This window comes from Macaca fascicularis, chromosome 7, assembly GCF_037993035.2.
Source record: "Macaca fascicularis isolate 582-1 chromosome 7, T2T-MFA8v1.1".
Lineage (NCBI taxonomy): Eukaryota > Metazoa > Chordata > Mammalia > Primates > Cercopithecidae > Macaca > Macaca fascicularis.
In genome coordinates, this window is record NC_088381.1 from 159,607,925 (window position 1) to 159,626,027 (window position 18,103).

At 38.5% G+C, this 18,103-nt stretch overlaps 1 protein-coding gene across 1 annotated transcript in view; it reads right to left on the reverse strand.

The window, feature by feature from the left end:
- The window catches only part of CATSPERB (cation channel sperm associated auxiliary subunit beta), a 152,580-nt gene that overhangs the window by 32,894 nt on the left and 101,583 nt on the right, over positions 1-18,103 (reverse strand). The window contains 3 exon segments of the mRNA XM_045396737.3: positions 3,211-3,350; positions 7,178-7,507; positions 10,402-10,589. Coding sequence (XP_045252672.3) covers positions 3,211-3,350; positions 7,178-7,507; positions 10,402-10,589 — 658 coding nt within the window.

The window sequence follows — 18,103 nt, forward strand, 5'->3', positions numbered from 1 at the left end:
ACTGAGGTGGGAGGACTGCTTGAGTCCAGGAGCCCAGTACTTTGAGAACAGCCTGGGCAACATGGTAAAACCCCATATTTACTGAAAACACAAAAATTAGTCAGGTGTGGTGGGCCTGTAGTCCCAGCTACTAGGGAGACTGAGGTGGGAGGACTGCTTGAGCCCAGGAAGTCAAGGCTGCAGTGAGCTGTGATCACACCACTGCACTTCAGCCTGGGCATCAGAGAGAGACCCTATCTCAAAAATACCAAAACAAAACAAAAGAAAGATAGAATTAAGCATATTTTTCCTTCTCTTTCATAACTTATATTCTAGATTTGCTATACTTATGAATATAATGTGGAATAATTAAATCAATCTGGTTAACATAGCCATCACCTCGAATACTTAATCATTTTGTGGTGAGAACATTTAGAATTTACTCTCTTAGGAATTTTGAAACATACAATACTCTATTATTAACTATATTCACCATACTGTGCAATAGAACTAAGAAAAACCCATATTCTTTCTGTCTGAGATCTTGTACCCCAGGGGTCCCCAACCCCTGGGCTGAGGACCAGTACCAGTCTGTGGCCTGTTAGGAACCTGGCCTTACAGCAGGAGATGAGTGGCAGACAAGCAAGTATTAGTGCCTGAGCTCCACCTTCTGTCACATCAGCAGCAGCGTTAGATTCTCATAGGAGCTTGACCCTTATTGTGAACTGCACATGCGAGGGATCCAGGTTGCACATTCCTTATGATAATCTAATGCCTGATGATCTGAAGTGGAACAGTTTAATCCTGAAACCATGCCCCCGCATCCCAGTCCATGGACAAACTGTCCTCCATGAAACTGGTTCCTGGTGCCAAAAAGGGTGGAGACCACCATTGTAACCCTTGACCATCCTTCTTACCTCCACCTCTGTAACCACCATTTTGTTCTCTGCTTCTGTGAGTTCAATTTTTTAGATTTCACATACAAGTGAGGATGTATGGTATTTATCTTTCTGTGCCTGGCTTATTTCATTTAGCATACTGTTCCAATTCCATCATTTTGTTGCAAATCACAGACTTCTTTTAAAAGGCTGAGCAGTATTACATTATGTATATATTCCTGTACCACATTTTTTTATCCATTCATCTCTTAATGAACTTTTAGGTTGACCCAGTAACTTGGCTGTTGTGAATAGTGCTGCAATAAACACTGGTACACAGACATCTTTTTGACAAACGGATTTGAAATATTTTGGGTAAATACCTAGATGTGAAATTGCTAGATCATACAATAATTCTATTTTTAGTTTTTTGAGGATCATCCATACTGTTTTCCTTTTTTTTGTTTTTTTTTTGAGATGGAGTCTCTCTCTCTGTTGCCCAGGCTGGAGTGCAGTGGTGTGATCTTGGCTCACTGCAACCACTGCCTCCCGGGGTCAAGTTATTTTCCTGCCTCAGCCTCCCGAGTAGCTGGGACTACAGACGCCCGCCACCACGCCTGGCTAATCTTTTGTATTGTTAGTAGAGATGGGGCTTCACCGTGTTAGCCAGGATGGTCTCGATCTCCCAACCTCAGGTGATCCGCCCACCTTGGCCTCCCAAAGTGCTGGGATTGCAGGCATGAGCCACCGTGCCCGGCCACATCCCGTTTTCCATAGTGACTCTACTAATTTGCATTCCCAGAAACTTTGTACAAGCGTTCCCTTTTCTCCACATTATCACCAAAACTTATCTTTCATCTTTCATCACTTTGTACCTCATAAACTGTTAATTTACAGTTTATGTAAATTAAAAGTTTATTTTATGTAAAATAAAAAGGAAAAATGCCGAAGAGCACATTTATTCCGTATCTGTATCTAGTCCTTTCCAGCGATTTTTTGTGGTTCTCATTTACTGAATAAAGTAATGCTAATGAAGGGTTTATGCCCTGGTAATTGTCCACTGTTAAAAAAAATGACTTGTAAATTTATAATTTGAAAAATGTTTGCTTTTCCTGAAGAATTGAGATATTTCTTCCTCTTAGATACTAGTAGTAAGCTACATGTGTTTTATTTTTCACCATTTAGTTTTCATTTAGTAGCTCATCTTTATTCTATCACAATTTCAATAAATCAATCATATTAAGTACATATTAAGAACATGATATGAATAATAAGCCTTTATTTCAACTAGGGAATTTCTTATTATTTAAAGTGTTCCCGGGAGGGGGGAGGGAATGCATTGGGAGTTATACCTGATGTAAATGACGAGTTGATGGGTGCAGCACAGCAACATGGCACAAGTATACATATGTAACAAACCTGCACGTTATGCACATGTACCCTACAACTTAAAGTATAATAATAATAAATAAATTAAAAAAAAAAAAAAAATAAATAAAGTGTTCCCTTTTTTTTTGAGACAGTTTCACTCTTGTTGCCCAGGCTGGAGTGCAATGGCACGATCTCAGTTCACTGCAACCTCTGCCTCCCAGGTTTAAGCGATTCTCCTGCCTCAGCCTCTCGAGTAGCTGGGATTACAGGTACGGCCACCAAGCCCGGCTAATTTTTTTGTATTTTTAGTAGAGACGAGGTTTCTCCATGTTGGTCAGGCTGGTCTTGAACTGCTGACCTCAGGTGATCCACCCGCCTTGGCCTCCCAAAATACTGGGATTACAGGCGTGAGCCACCATGCCCAGCCTGTGTTCCCTATTTTTAAGCAGGTGAAGGAAGAAATGTAATTAACCTGTATATACGTATAAAGTGATAAAAAGAAGTCCAAGTTAAACAACAACAAAAAAGGAAATGGCCTCAATTGCTACTGTTTCTTGTTAGTTTTTTCTTTAATTTTTAATGGGATATTTGCAAAATTTATAAATTGAACATATTAAATTGCCAAGATTTCACTGTGTTTTGGTCTGCAAAAGAGTAATTTCATATAGCTCAACTTAATATTTTTGTGGTGAAAAAATATGATTCTGAAATGTGCAGTTACCTTTAGTTGCATCTCAATTTTTCTTTTGTTAAGTTTGATAAATCTATAAGTAATTACTAAAAATATTATGTAGGACATAAATCTATTTTTATAAAATTATTACAATGTTTTCTTCAATATATTTATCCTTGTAACCCTATACTCTTATGTGTGTACTTATAAACAGAGATGTCTAAAATGATGCTCATTAAATATTAATAATAATTGCTTTAGAAAATTTTTTCATTAGTAAGAATGTTTTGTAAATGAAGAAAATCCTACCCATTGTAAAACTTTGCTAGCTGCAGAAATTGCTATTAGGTAACTGTCAGTATCATCAAAAGCAGCTTCAGCTTTAACTTCCAACAAATTAGGGTTTCCAACAAACACAGTCAGTAGTGGTATTTCAAGCATTCGAAAACCTATGGAAACAAGGTTAACAGTTAATCTTATATAATGAAATCTGTAAACTCAATTTAATGATTGGCTAATCAGATTTTAGAACAAAAACAGAATCTATTCTGAAGGTTGCACGATGGCTGCACATAATTAGCAATTTATATAGAGTCAACTTTAAGAGTTCTGTTACAGGAATGGGTCCTGATCCAGACCCCAAGAGAGGGTTCTTGGATCTCACACAAGAAAGAATTCAGGGTGAGTCCATAAAGTAAAGTGAAAGCAGGTTTATTAAGAAAGTAGAGGAATGAAAGAATGGCTACTCCATAGACAGAGTTGCTGGTTGACCATTTTTATGGTTATTTCTTGATGATATTTTAAATAAGGGGTGGATTATTCATGCCTCCCCCTTTTAGACCATATAGGGTAATTTCCTCATGTTGCCATGGCATTTGTAAACTGTCATGGTGCTGGTGGGACTGTAGCAGTGAGGACGACCAGAGGTCACTCTGATTGCCATCTTGGTTTTGGGGGGTTTTGGCTGATTTCTTTACCACAACTGTTTTATCAGCAAGATGTTTATGACCTGTATCTTGTGCTAACCTCGCATCTCATCCTGTGGCTTAGAATGCCTTAACTGTCTGGGAATGCAGCCCAGTAGGTCTCAGCCTCATTTTACCCAATTCCTATTCAAGATGAAGTTGCTCTGGTTCAAATGCCTCTACAGTTCTCAGAAAAATTCTTTACAGATATTTTCTCAGAGAAATGTTTCCCTTGTTCCTCAGCCTAGTTCTCAAATGCTAATCAAGGTCTCCGATAATATTGGCTACACTGAGTTGGTTGACTGAGTATAAAAACTGAAGGGTACATGGTCAATTGAAAGGGCTGCCAGTCAACTGTTGCCAAGAAAAAATTCTTATGCATTTCAAACAAAATATTTCACCAGACCAATTTCTGCCTGCAGGCCACCTGTTTGCAACTTTGCCATACTGAGGACTTCAATGGAAAAACAGATTTGAAATACTATGTAGTCTAACTGGCATCTTTACCAATCAATAAACCAGAGTTCATAAACACCTACAGTTGTTTCCCTTAAACCAAAGTGACCTAGCCTGTGCTTCCTAGCCTTTACCTGGAGATTTTGTTGAAATACAGATTGAGCAGGTCTGGAGTGAGGCCTGAAGTTCTTGCATTTCTAACAAGTGCCCTGGTGATGCTAACACAGGTTCAGGGACCACACCATCAGTAGACTGGACTAGATTTTTCCGCAGAAACAGGCAACTTAGTTGATTTGTTGATTACTATTTGCTTCCATCAAACTGAACATGTATAACTGACTGAGCCCTTTAATAAGCAATTCAGTATATTTTAAAGGGAAAATAATTAGAACGTTGTGGTGCTGGTGACAGAATGTAGAGAGATTACAATGGAACAAATCTCAAAAATTCAGAAATGGTCAGAATAATAGGTAAATTGTATATTAAGATAAAGTTATATTTTGAAATCAGTAGAGAAAGGATGCATTAGTCAATAAATAATATTGGAACAACTAGCTAACCATATATAATATCCAAAATAGAATAGAGGTAACCTAAAAATTAAATGGAAAGTTAAAACCATAAAATTAAAACTCTAAAATTACTTGAAGGAAATAGGGACAATTAGTCATACAATCAACAAGAAAGGATTTCTAAGGGTTTCAGATAGAAGAAAGGTTTTCAGGACATTTAATCCACGATACTGAGGGAAATAGATGTTCTCAATTTTTTTCAAAACTTCTAATTTTCACTTATATAAATTACTTGGTTCTGTTTTTTCAAATAAGCTTTTTTTTTTTTTTTTTAAATAGCATTTTGTCCTTTCGTTATGGTTCCTATATCTTCTTTTACTCTGAGAGTTTTATGCATACTTATTTGATAGTGTCTTTCTGATTTTTCTGTTATCTCAAGTTCTTGAAGTCTAAAATTTTCCTATGTCTGTTGACTCTCAGTTAGGGTGGGTCATTTCCTTACGTAGTTTTAAAGTTCTTTTCCTCAATTTGTGATCAATGGAGATTGATTTTTCCCTGGAAGTCCATACTTCCTGGGTTATGAAAGTATTCCTACAGAGAGTTAATTAAAAAAATATTTTTAATGTAATAAAATTTTGTGTGTGTGTGTGTGTGTGTGTGTGTGTTTTAATAGAGACAGGGTCTCGATATGTTGCCCAAGCTGGTCTCAAACTCCTGGGCTCAAGCTATCCTCCTGCCTCGGCCTCCCAGAGTGCTGGGATTAGAGGCATGAGCCACCATGCCTGACCCCTACAGAGAGTTTTGTGCTTCCTTGCGTTGGGGCCCAGGTGTTATTATTTCTCAGCTTGGAATTCTGCATCTGAATGCAGAATTCAGTCTCTGAATGTGATACAGTTTTGAAGTTTCGCTTTTTTATGGGAAATTCCTTTTCCCCATTCTAAGCCCATGCTGCTGCGTGGACAGTGTTTTCCTAATTCTCTCTTCATGATTAGACGGTCCCAGCTTTCTTTAATGGTCTCCATTCCAACTTCCTTCCACAAAGTAGTAAGGCCCAAAGTCAAACTTTCTGTCAACACTTGGGCATTAAAACCCATCTCACTGCCTTATGATCAGTATCTGGGTTTCACATCCTTCAGGGAGTCATACATTAGCTAATCTCTTGGTTTTAAGTTCCCTCTTCATTTCTGGTGACACAATTTTCTTCTTTTTCTTGCCCTTTCTCCCCTACTCCCTCCCTTCCATCTTTCCTTCTTCTCTTCCTATCTCAGTTATTTACTAAAATTTTTTGTTTTATTTTTTCCATTTTGCTATTTCTCTAGCATCTTCAACAATTTTTGTATTACTTTTGTAATAAACAAATAGCTTGAAAAATGGAGGAAAGTATAGAATTCTATTTCAAAGCCATTTTTTTTTGGCTTAAAATAAATACAGTCATCCCGTGATATATACAAAGGGTTGGTTCAAGGAGCCCTGTATATACCAAAATCCACATATACTCAAGTCCCCCAGTTGGGCCTGTGGAACCCACATATAGGAAAAGTCAGTGCCTGTGTATATGTGGGTTTCACATCCCGCAGAAACTGTGTTTTCTGTCCGTGTTTGGCTGAAAAATATCTGCACATAAGAGGACCTGCACAGTTCAAACTGGTGTTGTTCAAGGGTCAACTGTAGCTGAAATAAATATAACAATACCAAAGTAATTAAAAAGTTTTCATTTCAGAGGGCAACAAAAATCTATACTAAAATTCTGTGTCAACTTGGGCTGGTAGCAATCTCATTTTCCTCATTTGTAAAATGAGGATTATAATCTATATTTTTAGGGTTGTTGTAAACATTAAATAAAATAATGTATAAAAATATGGCCAAGTGAGGTGGCTCACGCTTGTAATCCCAGCATTTTGGGAGGCTGAGGCAGGTGGATCACTTGAGGTCAGGAGTTTGAGAGCAGCCTGACCAACACGGCAAAACCCCTTCTCTACTAAAAATACAAAAACTAGCTGGGTGTGGTGGTGTACACTTGTAATCCCAGCTACTTGGGAGGCTGAGGCAGGAGAATCGCTTGAACCTAGGAGGCGGAGGCTGCAGTGATCCGAGATTGTGCCACTGCACTCCAGCCTGGGCGATGGAGAGGGAGTCTGTCTCATAAATAAATAAAATAATAGTTTAATATAGAGCCCAGTACATAGTAAGTGCTCAATAATTAGGCACTAATACTGTTAGTAGTAGAATGCCAACAAGTATGGGAACCAAAGATAAAGTCAGTCAGTATCAAAGAGTATATTTCACATTCAAGAAAAGAAATAACATTTCCTTTTGATATTTTCCGATTCAAAACAAACTTACCTTTTGAATTCCGTATGACCTTAACTTTTAAAACATGAGAGTTTCCCAGATCAATGTATTTCACAATGTTGAGGGATGGTGAATCATCATGTTGAAACCAATAATTACATGGTTTTGAATGTATTTTCCATGTTCGTCCATTCCTTTGCCCAAAGTTGTATAAGAACCATGTGTTCTTTAGAAAGGTCATATTGTTGGGTGCATTTTCAGGCATGGTAGCAATGGCTAATGCATTCTTATTATCTAAAATGCTTGTGATGAGGAAGCTGCTGTACCCAGGAAGCACTACAGTCTTCTCTATATCTGTATTTTCAAACAAGGCCTGAACAACTGGAGATTAAACAGAAGAGACTTGGTATTAAATCAAACATCTGATGTTTGCTAAACAAACTGATTTACATAGCTAACAAATACACTGTTTGAGTTTTTAAACTATCTCTTAATCAGAGAACACATTTGCCAAATTTTAGTCATAATTCAAATTATTTTATAGAAAGTTTATCATGAATAGACCATGTACCTATGCTTTAATGTTTACTGTGAAACTACTGTATACAATTTTTGACAGAGAAAAACAATGTAGAGCTAAGTAAAGCTGATTTTTTTTTTCCACTATGGAACTACTAAAAGCCTTAATAACCTAAAATCTTTATTGTGATTCTACAAGAGAAGGATAATGTAGCCAGTTTCCTCAGTACCTAAAGATGTGCTTATTACACAGAAGATACTCAATAAATATTTGTTGAATGGATGAGTAATTGAGTATTTAAGGAGAATATGAAGATTTAGAAGAAAAGAGGTTCTTGGGCAGGACCTTAAGGAAGATCATCATTTAAGGAATGGGAAGGGAAAAAGATCCTCTCAAGGAGACGAAGAAGAAATGAGTGGAGAAAATCAGAGAAGACATCAACGAAGCCAAGGAAGGCTGTTGAAATGAGAGGGAAGTAATCATTATCAAACTATTTTTGATAGGTCATGAAACATGTCATCCATACTCTCCTCACTCTAAAAAATATATAGAAACAGTCAGAAGAGGGCCTCATCATTCCCTTAATTATGCACACATGCTCCATTTTCTCCCAGTTCAAACCAACCAACAAAAATCCTTTCCAATATTCCCTCCAACCGCCACGTAATTTCTCTTTTCCCCTTTGTAGTGAAACTTCCTGAAAGTTACCTTTATTCACTGTCTCTACTCTCCTCTCATAATTTTTTGAACCCATTCCAATCAGACTTTTGTCTACATGACTCCAGCCAACAGCTTTTTGTCAAGGTTCTCAAGGACTTTTTTTTTTTTTTTTTGATACAGAGTTTCGCTCTTGTCACCCAGGCTAGAGTGCAATGGCGCAATCTTGGCTCACTGCAACCTCCGCCTTCTGGGTTCAAACAATTCTCCTGCCTCAGCCTCTCAAGTAGCTGGAATTACAGGCACCTGCCACCAGGCCCAGATAATTTTTGTATTTTTATTAGAGACGGGGTTTCACCATGTTGGCCAGACTGGTCTCAAATTCCTGACCTCAGGTGATCCACCTGCCTCGGCCTCCCAAAGTGCTAGGATTACAGGTGTGAGCCACCGTGCCTGGCCAAGGTTCCCAAGGACTTTCACACAGATCCACTGGCCAGTTTTCATTCTTTATCTTACCAGACCTACTGGTGTTATGCAACATGGGAGAGGAGCCTCTCCTTCTTGAAACACCTTCCTCACCTGGTTTGACACACTCTCTCTTAGTTCTACTCTGACCAGACCACCCAATCTCCTTTCCTGATTCTCCTCCATCTCCCTGAACACTAGATATTGCCCTGGATTAGACCTCAAGCCTCTTCCCTTCTATAAGTCCACTCATTTTCCAGGTGTTCTCATTTGGTCTTATAGCATTAACTATCATACATATGCTGACAGTCCTCAAATCTGTGTCTCTAGCCCAGACATCTTCTCTGAACTCCAGACTTGTATTTCTAAATGCCTGTCTTATTTCTCTGCTTGGATGAGTAACAGGCACCTTTAAGTTTAATATGATCTCACATGATTATTGTAATGGCCTCCTAGCTGACTTCTCTGCTTTCCTCCTTGCCTTCTCTTCATCACCTGCCCTGTCTACTCTCATCACAGCAGCCAAAGTGATCTTGTTGAGAGCTAAGTCAGATCATGTCACTTTCTGCTTAAACCCTCCAGTGGCTTCCCATTTAGTCAGAGTAAAACCTAAACCCTTAGAATAAACTGTACTAACTTTTGCTGTGAATCAATAATCCTTTGAGATAGAAACATCCTATAGAACAGTGACTCAAAATTATTTTGTTAATGTAAGGCAAAATCTGTATGAACTTCCCATTTTCTTTCATTTCTTCTGATCACTCTAAGACAAAATAACCTCATAGGAATAAATAATAAGCACTACTATTGATGAAATATCAATGAAGTTATAACTATATTTTATTATATTAGAAAAAAAAATATTGGGCAGGGTGTGGTGGCTAATGCCTGTAATCCCAGCACTTTGGGAAGCTGAAGCGGGCGGATCACTTGAGGTCAGGAGTTTGAGACCAGCCTGGCCAACAAGGTGAAACCCCATCTCTCCTAAAAATACAAAAATTAGGCCGGGTGCAGTGGCTCACACCTGTAATCCTAGCACTTTGAGAGGCCAAGGTGGGCGGATTGCCTGAGCTCAGGAGTTCGAGAGGGCAACACGGTGAAACCCCATCTCTACTAAAATACAAAAGAGATTAGCTGGGAGTGGCGGCATGCTCCTGTAATCCCAGCTACTCGGGAGGCTGAGGTAAGAGAACTGCTTGAAACCAGGAGGCGGAGGTTGCAGTGAGCTGAGATTGCGCCATAGCGCTCCAGGCTGGGTGACAGAGTGAGACTCTGTCTCTACAAATAAAAAAGCAAGAATTAGCTGGGTATGGTGGCACATGCCTATAATCCCAGCTACTCGGGAGGCTGAAGCAGGAGAATCATTTGAACCTGGGAGGCGGAGGTTGCAGTGAGTCGAGATTGCGTCACTACACTCCAGCCTGGGTGATAGAGCAAGACTCCATTGCCAAAAAATAAATAAATAAATAAATAAATCTTTCAGGAACCTAAATATATGTAAACTGTGGTAGGTTGCCAGTTGGACTAAAATTTGAAATCTATTGCTCTATAAATAAGCATTAAAAAGCCTTCACAAAAGATAATTTTTCATTTTTTTCTAGCCATCAAAGATGTACGATATTATTATGCCCACCTTGTGAATCAAGAGTGAGTTTATAGACATTTCCAGCTTTATTAATCAAAAGGGAACTAGACAAACAAGAGCTCTCATTCACTTCTTCTAATGCAAAAGGCTCTTTCATTTCTGCAATAACTGAGGACAAAAATCCTTTCGGAATGGTATGTTGCAATACCTTTCTTATGTGAGCTCTTCCAGTTTTCCTGAAAACAAATAAAACCATTAAGCAATTTGGATAAAACAGTGAATTAAATGAACCAATTTATGAACAAATAATTTACAAAAAAAGTATACCACAAATAGCTTACAAATATTTGATTAACATTTGTTCAACCTCGTTAGGAATCAATGAAATGGCAATTATAACAATGGGATACAATTTTTAACCTCTAAAATTAGCGAAGATCTTTAAATGACAGGGTTCAGTAGTGGTGGGAATTGAGTGAAGATAGGCACTTATCCACTACTGATGGGATTGTAAATTAGAACTAGCTTCCTGGAAAGCAATTTGACATTATGCATTAGGAGCCTGCTAACCTTTTCCCCAGTCTGATTCCATGTCTATTATTATGGCTCTATCCTAAGGAAAGACCTTGAAACAGAGGGGTGGGGGAGAAAGCTTTCCACACAAAGATATTCATTATGGTAAAATTTAGAAATGAGAAATGTCAATAAAAAAACTAAGTGAATGATATTACATGATTTACTTAGAGAAAATGCAATGATTAAAAGGATGTTTAGAAATAGTTTTTAACAGTGTAGGGAAAATGATCGTATTATAATGTCCAAATGAAGAAAGCAAGTTAAAAAATGTTAAAATGCATATAAAAAGGACTAATTGGTAGTTCATCAAAGTATTAACAGTCATACTTTCAATTATCTTAATATTTTTCTGTCTTTTAGGAAATTTCTATACTGACCATGTATTAACTTTATAAACAAGAAAACAATCTGTTTCTAAAATGTTAGCCTTGCATATCCAAGTGCAAAAAATTCAATCTAGACACAGATCTTACAATCATCACAAAAATTAACTCTAGGCCAGGCACAGTGGCTCACTCCTATATCCCAGCACTTTGGGAGCTGAGGCAGGCAGATTGGTTGAGCCTAGGAGTTCAAGACCAGCCTAGGCAACACGGTGAAACCCTATCTTTACTAAAAAATACAAAAATTAACCAGGTGTGGTGGCATGTGCCTGTAATCCCAGCTACTCAGGAGGCTGAGGCAGTGGGATCACTTGAGCCTGTGAGGTGGAGGTTGCAGTGAGCTGAGATAGTGCCACTGCATTCCAGCCTGGGTGACAGAGCCAGACCCTGTCTCAAAAAAGAAAATAAAGAACTCTAAATGAACCACAGACTTAAATATAAAATGCAAAACTATAAAACTCCTAAGAAAATAATATAGGAGAAAATCTAGATGACCATGGGTATGGCAATTACTTTTTTCTCTCAATTAAAAAAATTATGTTAAAATATATGCTATGGTTTGAATGTATTCCTCAAAGTTCATGTGTTGAAAACATAATTTCCAATGCAAGAGTGTTGAGAGGTGGGACTTTTTTTCTTTTCTTTTCTTTCTTTTTTTTTTTTTTTGAGACGGAGTCTCACTCTGCTGCCAGCCTGGAGTGCAGGGGTGCCATCTCCACTCACTGCAACCCGAGAGGTGGGACTTTTAAGGGGTGATTAGACCATGAGGCTCTGCCTTCATGAATGGATGAATGTCATTTATTGCAGGAGTGGGTTAATTATTGTGGGGGTGGGTTCCTGATAAAAGAATGAATTCAGTCCCTTCCTTCCCCCGTCTTCCTCTCTCTCTTTTGCACATGAGTGCTTGTGTACATGTGTGCTCACATGTGCTCACCCTTCTGCCTTCCACCATGGGATGATGCAGCATGAGGCCCTCACCAGATGCAGGCCCCCCAGCCTCAGATTTCCCAGCCTCCAGAACTGTAAGAAATAAATTTCTTTTCTTTATACATTACCCAGTCTGTGATATTCTATTATAGTAACATGAAACAGACTAAGAAGATACACCTAACAAAATTTGCCATCTTAATGCAATGACTGTTGAATACAACACCAAAGATATAATCCATGAAAGAGAGAATTGATAAATTTCTCTCCAGTTTTCCAAAACACAAATAAAGCCATTAAATAATTTGGATAAAACAGTGGATTAAATGAACCAATTTATGAACAAATAGTTTACAAACAAAATATACCACAAATAGCTAACAAACATTTGGTTAACATTTGGTCAACCTCATTTGTAATCAAAGAAATCCAATTACAACAATGGGATACAATTTTTAACCAATTAGTAAAGATTTTTAAATGACAGTGTTAAGCAGTGAACACTGAATTTGTGTTAAAAATACATGCTATGGTTTGCATGTAGCTCTCATTAGTAATTGGTACCCTACTAAAATTACAAACTTATGCTCTGTGAAATGTCCTGTCAAGAGAATTAGAAGACAAGCCACATACTAGGAGAAGATATTTTCAAAAGACATATAAAGGACTGTTATCCAAAATAAACTGTAGGGGAGGGGAGAAGAAACCTCTTTTTCCTCTATTCTCTTTGGTTCTGTAACTGAAACCTGACAATTATCCTGACAAATACAGAGTAACAAAAGAAAAACAGGGGGAATTTATTAACGTGTGCATTGTACTTACATGCAGGAAAAACAGCAGCGATGAGTAACTAAAAGAGGTAGTTAGAATATGGGGCTTCATAACAAATAACAATACATTTTTAGAGAAGTGACAAGACAAAGAAAAATGGGTTTAGGTTTTTAGGGTGAGCAAACTGTGGAAGGTAAATAAATGGAGGGAACTAATGGAAGATAAGGGTTGTTTTGACAAGGTTTCTTCTGTGAATTCTTTGTGTCTCTGGGTTTATTAATAGTCTAGAATTGCTTGTGCCTGTAATCCCAGCTACTCTGGAGGGAAGACTGAGGCAGGAGGATTGCTTGAGGCCAGAAGTTGGAGACCAGCCTGGGCGCAACATAGTGAGATCTTGCCTCTAAAAAAATTTAAAAATTAAAAAAAAAAAAACACAAAAAACTAGCTGGGTGTCATGGCCCATGCCTGTAGTCTCAGCTACATGGGAGGCTGAGGCAGGAGGACTGCTTGAGCCCAGGAGTTCGAAGCTGTAGTGAGCTATGATTGCACCACTGTACTCCAGCCTGGGTAACAGAGTGAGAATCTATCTCTAAAAAGAAAAAAAAAATTATATAGTCTAGAGTTATCTCCAGTGATTAAGAATTATTCTGCCCTTCCTGGTGGGAGGGGGCAAAGAGTTCCTCTTGTGTCTGTTTTTCCTTAATTGCCTTCAGCATAAATTATCTTAATGCCAAAGTGGCATACTCTTTGTTTTTGTTTTGTTTTGTTTGGAAATTGGAGGTCTCACTATGTTGCCCAGGCTAGGCTTGAACTGAGATCCTCCTGCCTCAGACTCTCTAGTAGCTGCAACTACAGGCACACACCACTGCATGGTTCTGGGGTGGCATAATCTGATCTCCTACAATACAAAAAACTCTAATAATACAACAATAAGAAAGCAGACAACCTGATTTTAAAAATGGGCCAAAGACCTTAACAGATACCTCACCAAAGAAGATATGCATATGGCAGGTAAGCATATCAAAAAATGTTCTACATCACATATTGATATGGTTTGGCCAATGTCGCTACCCAAATCTCATCTTTAATTGTAATCCCCATGTGTCAAGGGAGGGACCTGGTGGGAGGTGGTTGGATCATGGGGGCGGTTTTCCCCATGCTGTTCTCATAACAGTGAGGGAGTTCTCATGAGATCTGATGGTTTTAAAAATGACAGTTTCCCCTGCACTGCCTCTTTCTCCTGCCACCATGTGATGTGCCTTGCTTCCCCTTTGTGTTCCACCATGGCCTCCCAAGCCATGCAGAACTGTGAGTCAATTAAACCTCTTTCCTTTATAAATTAACCAGTTTCAGGTATGTATAGCAGTGTGAAAACAGACTAATGCATATGTCATCAGGTAAATGCAAATTAACAATGAGATACCACCACACGCCTATTAGAATGGCAGAAATCCAAAACACTGACAACTTAAATACTGATGAGCATGTGAATAATAGGAACTCTCATTCATTGCTGATAGAAATGAAAATGAAAAAGTCTGGAGGACAGTTCTATCATTTTTTACAAAACTAAACATACTCTTAGCGTATGATCAAGCAAAATGCCTTGGTATTTATCCAAATGAGTCGAAAACTTATATCTATACAAAAACCTGTAAATAGGTGTTTACAGAAGCTTATTTATAATTGCTAAAACTTGAAAGCAACCAAGATGTTCTTCAGTAGGTAAATGAATAAATAAGCTGTGGGATATTCAGATGATGGAATATTATATGATTCAGCACTAAAAAAGAAATGAGCTATCAAGCCATGAAAAGACATGGAGGAAATTTAGATGCATATTACTAAGTAAAAGAAGCCTCTGAAAAGGCTATATACTGTATGATTCAAACTATATGACATTCTGGAAAAGGCAAAATTATGGAGACAGCAAAAAGATCGGTGGTTGCCAGGGATGAGGGGGAGAGAGGGATGAATAGGCAAAGCATAGAGAATTTTTAGGGCAGTGAAACTCTTCTGTATGATATTATGATGATGAATACTTGTCATTATACATTTGTTCAAACCCATTGAATTTGCAACACTAAGGGTAAGCCCTAATGTAGATACGGACTCTGGGTGATAAATGATGTGTCAATGTAGGTTCATGAGCTGTAACAAATGTACCACTTTGGTGTGGGATGTGGATAGTGGGGAAGGTTTTGTGTGTGTATGGGACAGAGGTGTATAGGAACTCTATTTTCTGCTCAATTTTGCTGTAAAACTGTAATTAATTTTAAAAGTTTATTAATTAATGTTGAAAAGTTAACCTCTTTGTATCTGAAGTCAATGGCCAGTGGTCAGGCAGCTACCTTAATTATGAAAGCTGTCTCCCCACTTCTTCCTAGGATTGTACTTGGGGGTGATTAAGCACTGCTGTTCCAGAAGAGGAAATAAAGCAGCCTTTAAAGGAGAAGGAAAGGGGATTTGGGCAATGGAGAATTAATCAGTGAGTTTTAGAGGTGGAAAGGAACAACTGTTGAGTGGAGAAAATACTGCAAAAAGACAAATATCACCAAACTAAGCTACCTATGCATTCTAAGCTCCCATTCCAATGCCTGTGCCATTTCCCCAGCCCAGCCGATCCCTTCCACTCCATGCCAATGAAACTGTTTTCATCAAGGTTACTACAGCCTAGAATGGTGCCAAATTCAAAAGTCACATCTTTAATCTTATTTTACTCAAGTCTCTTTGCAGCATGCATCATTGATCACTCCATACTTTCTGAAACACCCTCTTCTCTTGGTTTATGTGGCCCCACATTTTCCTGCGTATTTTCTACCTTACTGGCTGCTCCTTTTCATCCTTCTTTGCTAGGGTCTTCTTCTTAGCCCAGTCTCTCTTCCTGGAGTGCCCCAGGGCTTTTCTTCTTTACATACATCCTCCTCTGCAGGTAGAATCACCCATCTGTATCTGAACAATTGCCAAACGCCAAGTTTCTGCTCTGTCTCTTCTGAGCTATGAATTCATACGTCTAACTGCCAACTTCACATCTTCACTTAGACACCAAACACACATTTCAAACTGAACATTTCCAATGTGGAACTCTCAGTTACCCTGCCTGATACCTGCACTTTTCATCTCAGAAAATGGTGGTATTGTCCTTCTAGCTACAAACCACAAACCTAGACAATTTTTGATCACTCTCTTGCTCATATCCCTAACAGGCAAATGCATCATCAGATCCTGTCTTCACTCAACTGCACCTGCTCCAGCACCATCATCTCTCACCTGTATTACTTCAATAACTTTCTAAGGGGCTTAGCAGCTTCTACTCACACCCTGTCCCACACTTTTCACAGCAGTCAGAGTGATCCTTTCAAAAATGTAAATTTGATTATTTTAAAATAATCCAATAAAATTCTCCAATGGTTTCTGCTGACGCCAAGAAGAAAATTTACACTTTTCCTGCAGCCTATAATGCTGACTATGATCTGGCACTTGCCGACCTCCTTGCTGGCCTTTCCACCACATCATCACTGTGCATCATCTGTACTGGCTTTCTTCATGCTTACTAAAAACACATCCCAATTTTTCTTGCCTTACTGTATACAACTTCTTTAGCCTGGAAAGCTCTTTCATTGGCTCTTTGCTCTCTGTTCTTGGGTCTTTGCTTACCCTTCTCACTCCCTCTATCACCATATTTACTTTCTTCAAAGCACATATTAGATATGAATTTGTTTTGGTTTACCTGTTTATCACCTGTATCTGTTTTTAGAATGTCATCTCCATGCAGGGAAGAGCCTTGTCTATCTTGTTTACCACTATATTCCCAGTGTCTAGCACAAGACTTGATATGTAATAGGCACTAAAATATTCACTGAATGAACAGCTTTACTGAAACCTTTGTGTGTTGATGATACATTCCTTCTGAGTGATTTAATAAAAAGATGGACATTAAGTCATCACTTTTAAGATTTTGTGAAGATTCAGGGCCAGGCGTGGTGGCTCACACCTGTAATCCCAGAACTTTGGGAGGCTGAAGTGGGTGGATCACCTGAAGTCCGAAGTTCAAGACCAGCCTGGTCAACATGGTGAAACCCCGTCTCTACTAACTATACAAAAAAATTAGTCGGGCGTGGTGGCAGGCGCCTGTAATCCCAGCTACTTGGGAAGTTGAGGCAGGAGAATCGCTTGAACCTAGGAGGCGGAGGTTGCAGTGAGCTGAGACCATGCCATTGCACTCCAGCCTGGGCAACAAGAGCGAAACTTTGTCTCAAAAAAAATAAATAAATAAAAGATTTTGTGAAGATTCTTAAGAACAACTGACCTTGTTATAAGATGACAGAATTTCCTTCTCAAATAGTTCACCATTTGTGCAATGACTATACTTCCCTTGTTATCAATCAGATAGTGTCGTTTATCTGTGTATATTTAATTAACTCCTACTGTGAAAGGATTTTGATTCAGTACCTAACATCTCATTGTAGGTGGTAGCCCATACCTTTGTTGAGATTTTGCAAGCCTTTTGGCCTCCATGATTCAGATTCATTGATAATGTTCAGAATCCCTTCTTTTCCATCATCTAACTTTAGTTCTTGATTCTTATTCTTCAGACTCTCTTCTGAATTCCAAATCTACCATTTGCCATTCCCATACTGCCTGATTCCTCATTCATAGTCTGTCTACCTCAAGTACCTGACCTCTTAAGCACAGTGTAAGAATCTCAGACAGCATCACCATAATAAGATCACATGTAGCTGGATTCAGTAAATAGAAGGCAAGAACAGCTGTGTTTTTTTTAAGGCACAGAGACAGACAATGAAGTAAAGTAATGAAAATTGCTCTACTTCATTGTCCTGGTGAGTCTGTTCCCATGTATCGCTCAGTCCATTCATTCCCCTCAATTTCTACCATCAATATCTTAGACTAAAACATCAAAAATTTTAGCCTAGGCTACTGCAAAAGCCTTCTAAATGACCTAAGTGCATCCATAATTGTTACCCTCCAACTCATTCTCTATATCACAGCCAGAGTGACATTCTAAACAAAAGTTAGATTATTTAAGATAAATGAGACGTGAAGAATTTAAAGAAGAAAGTAGTAATGGTGTG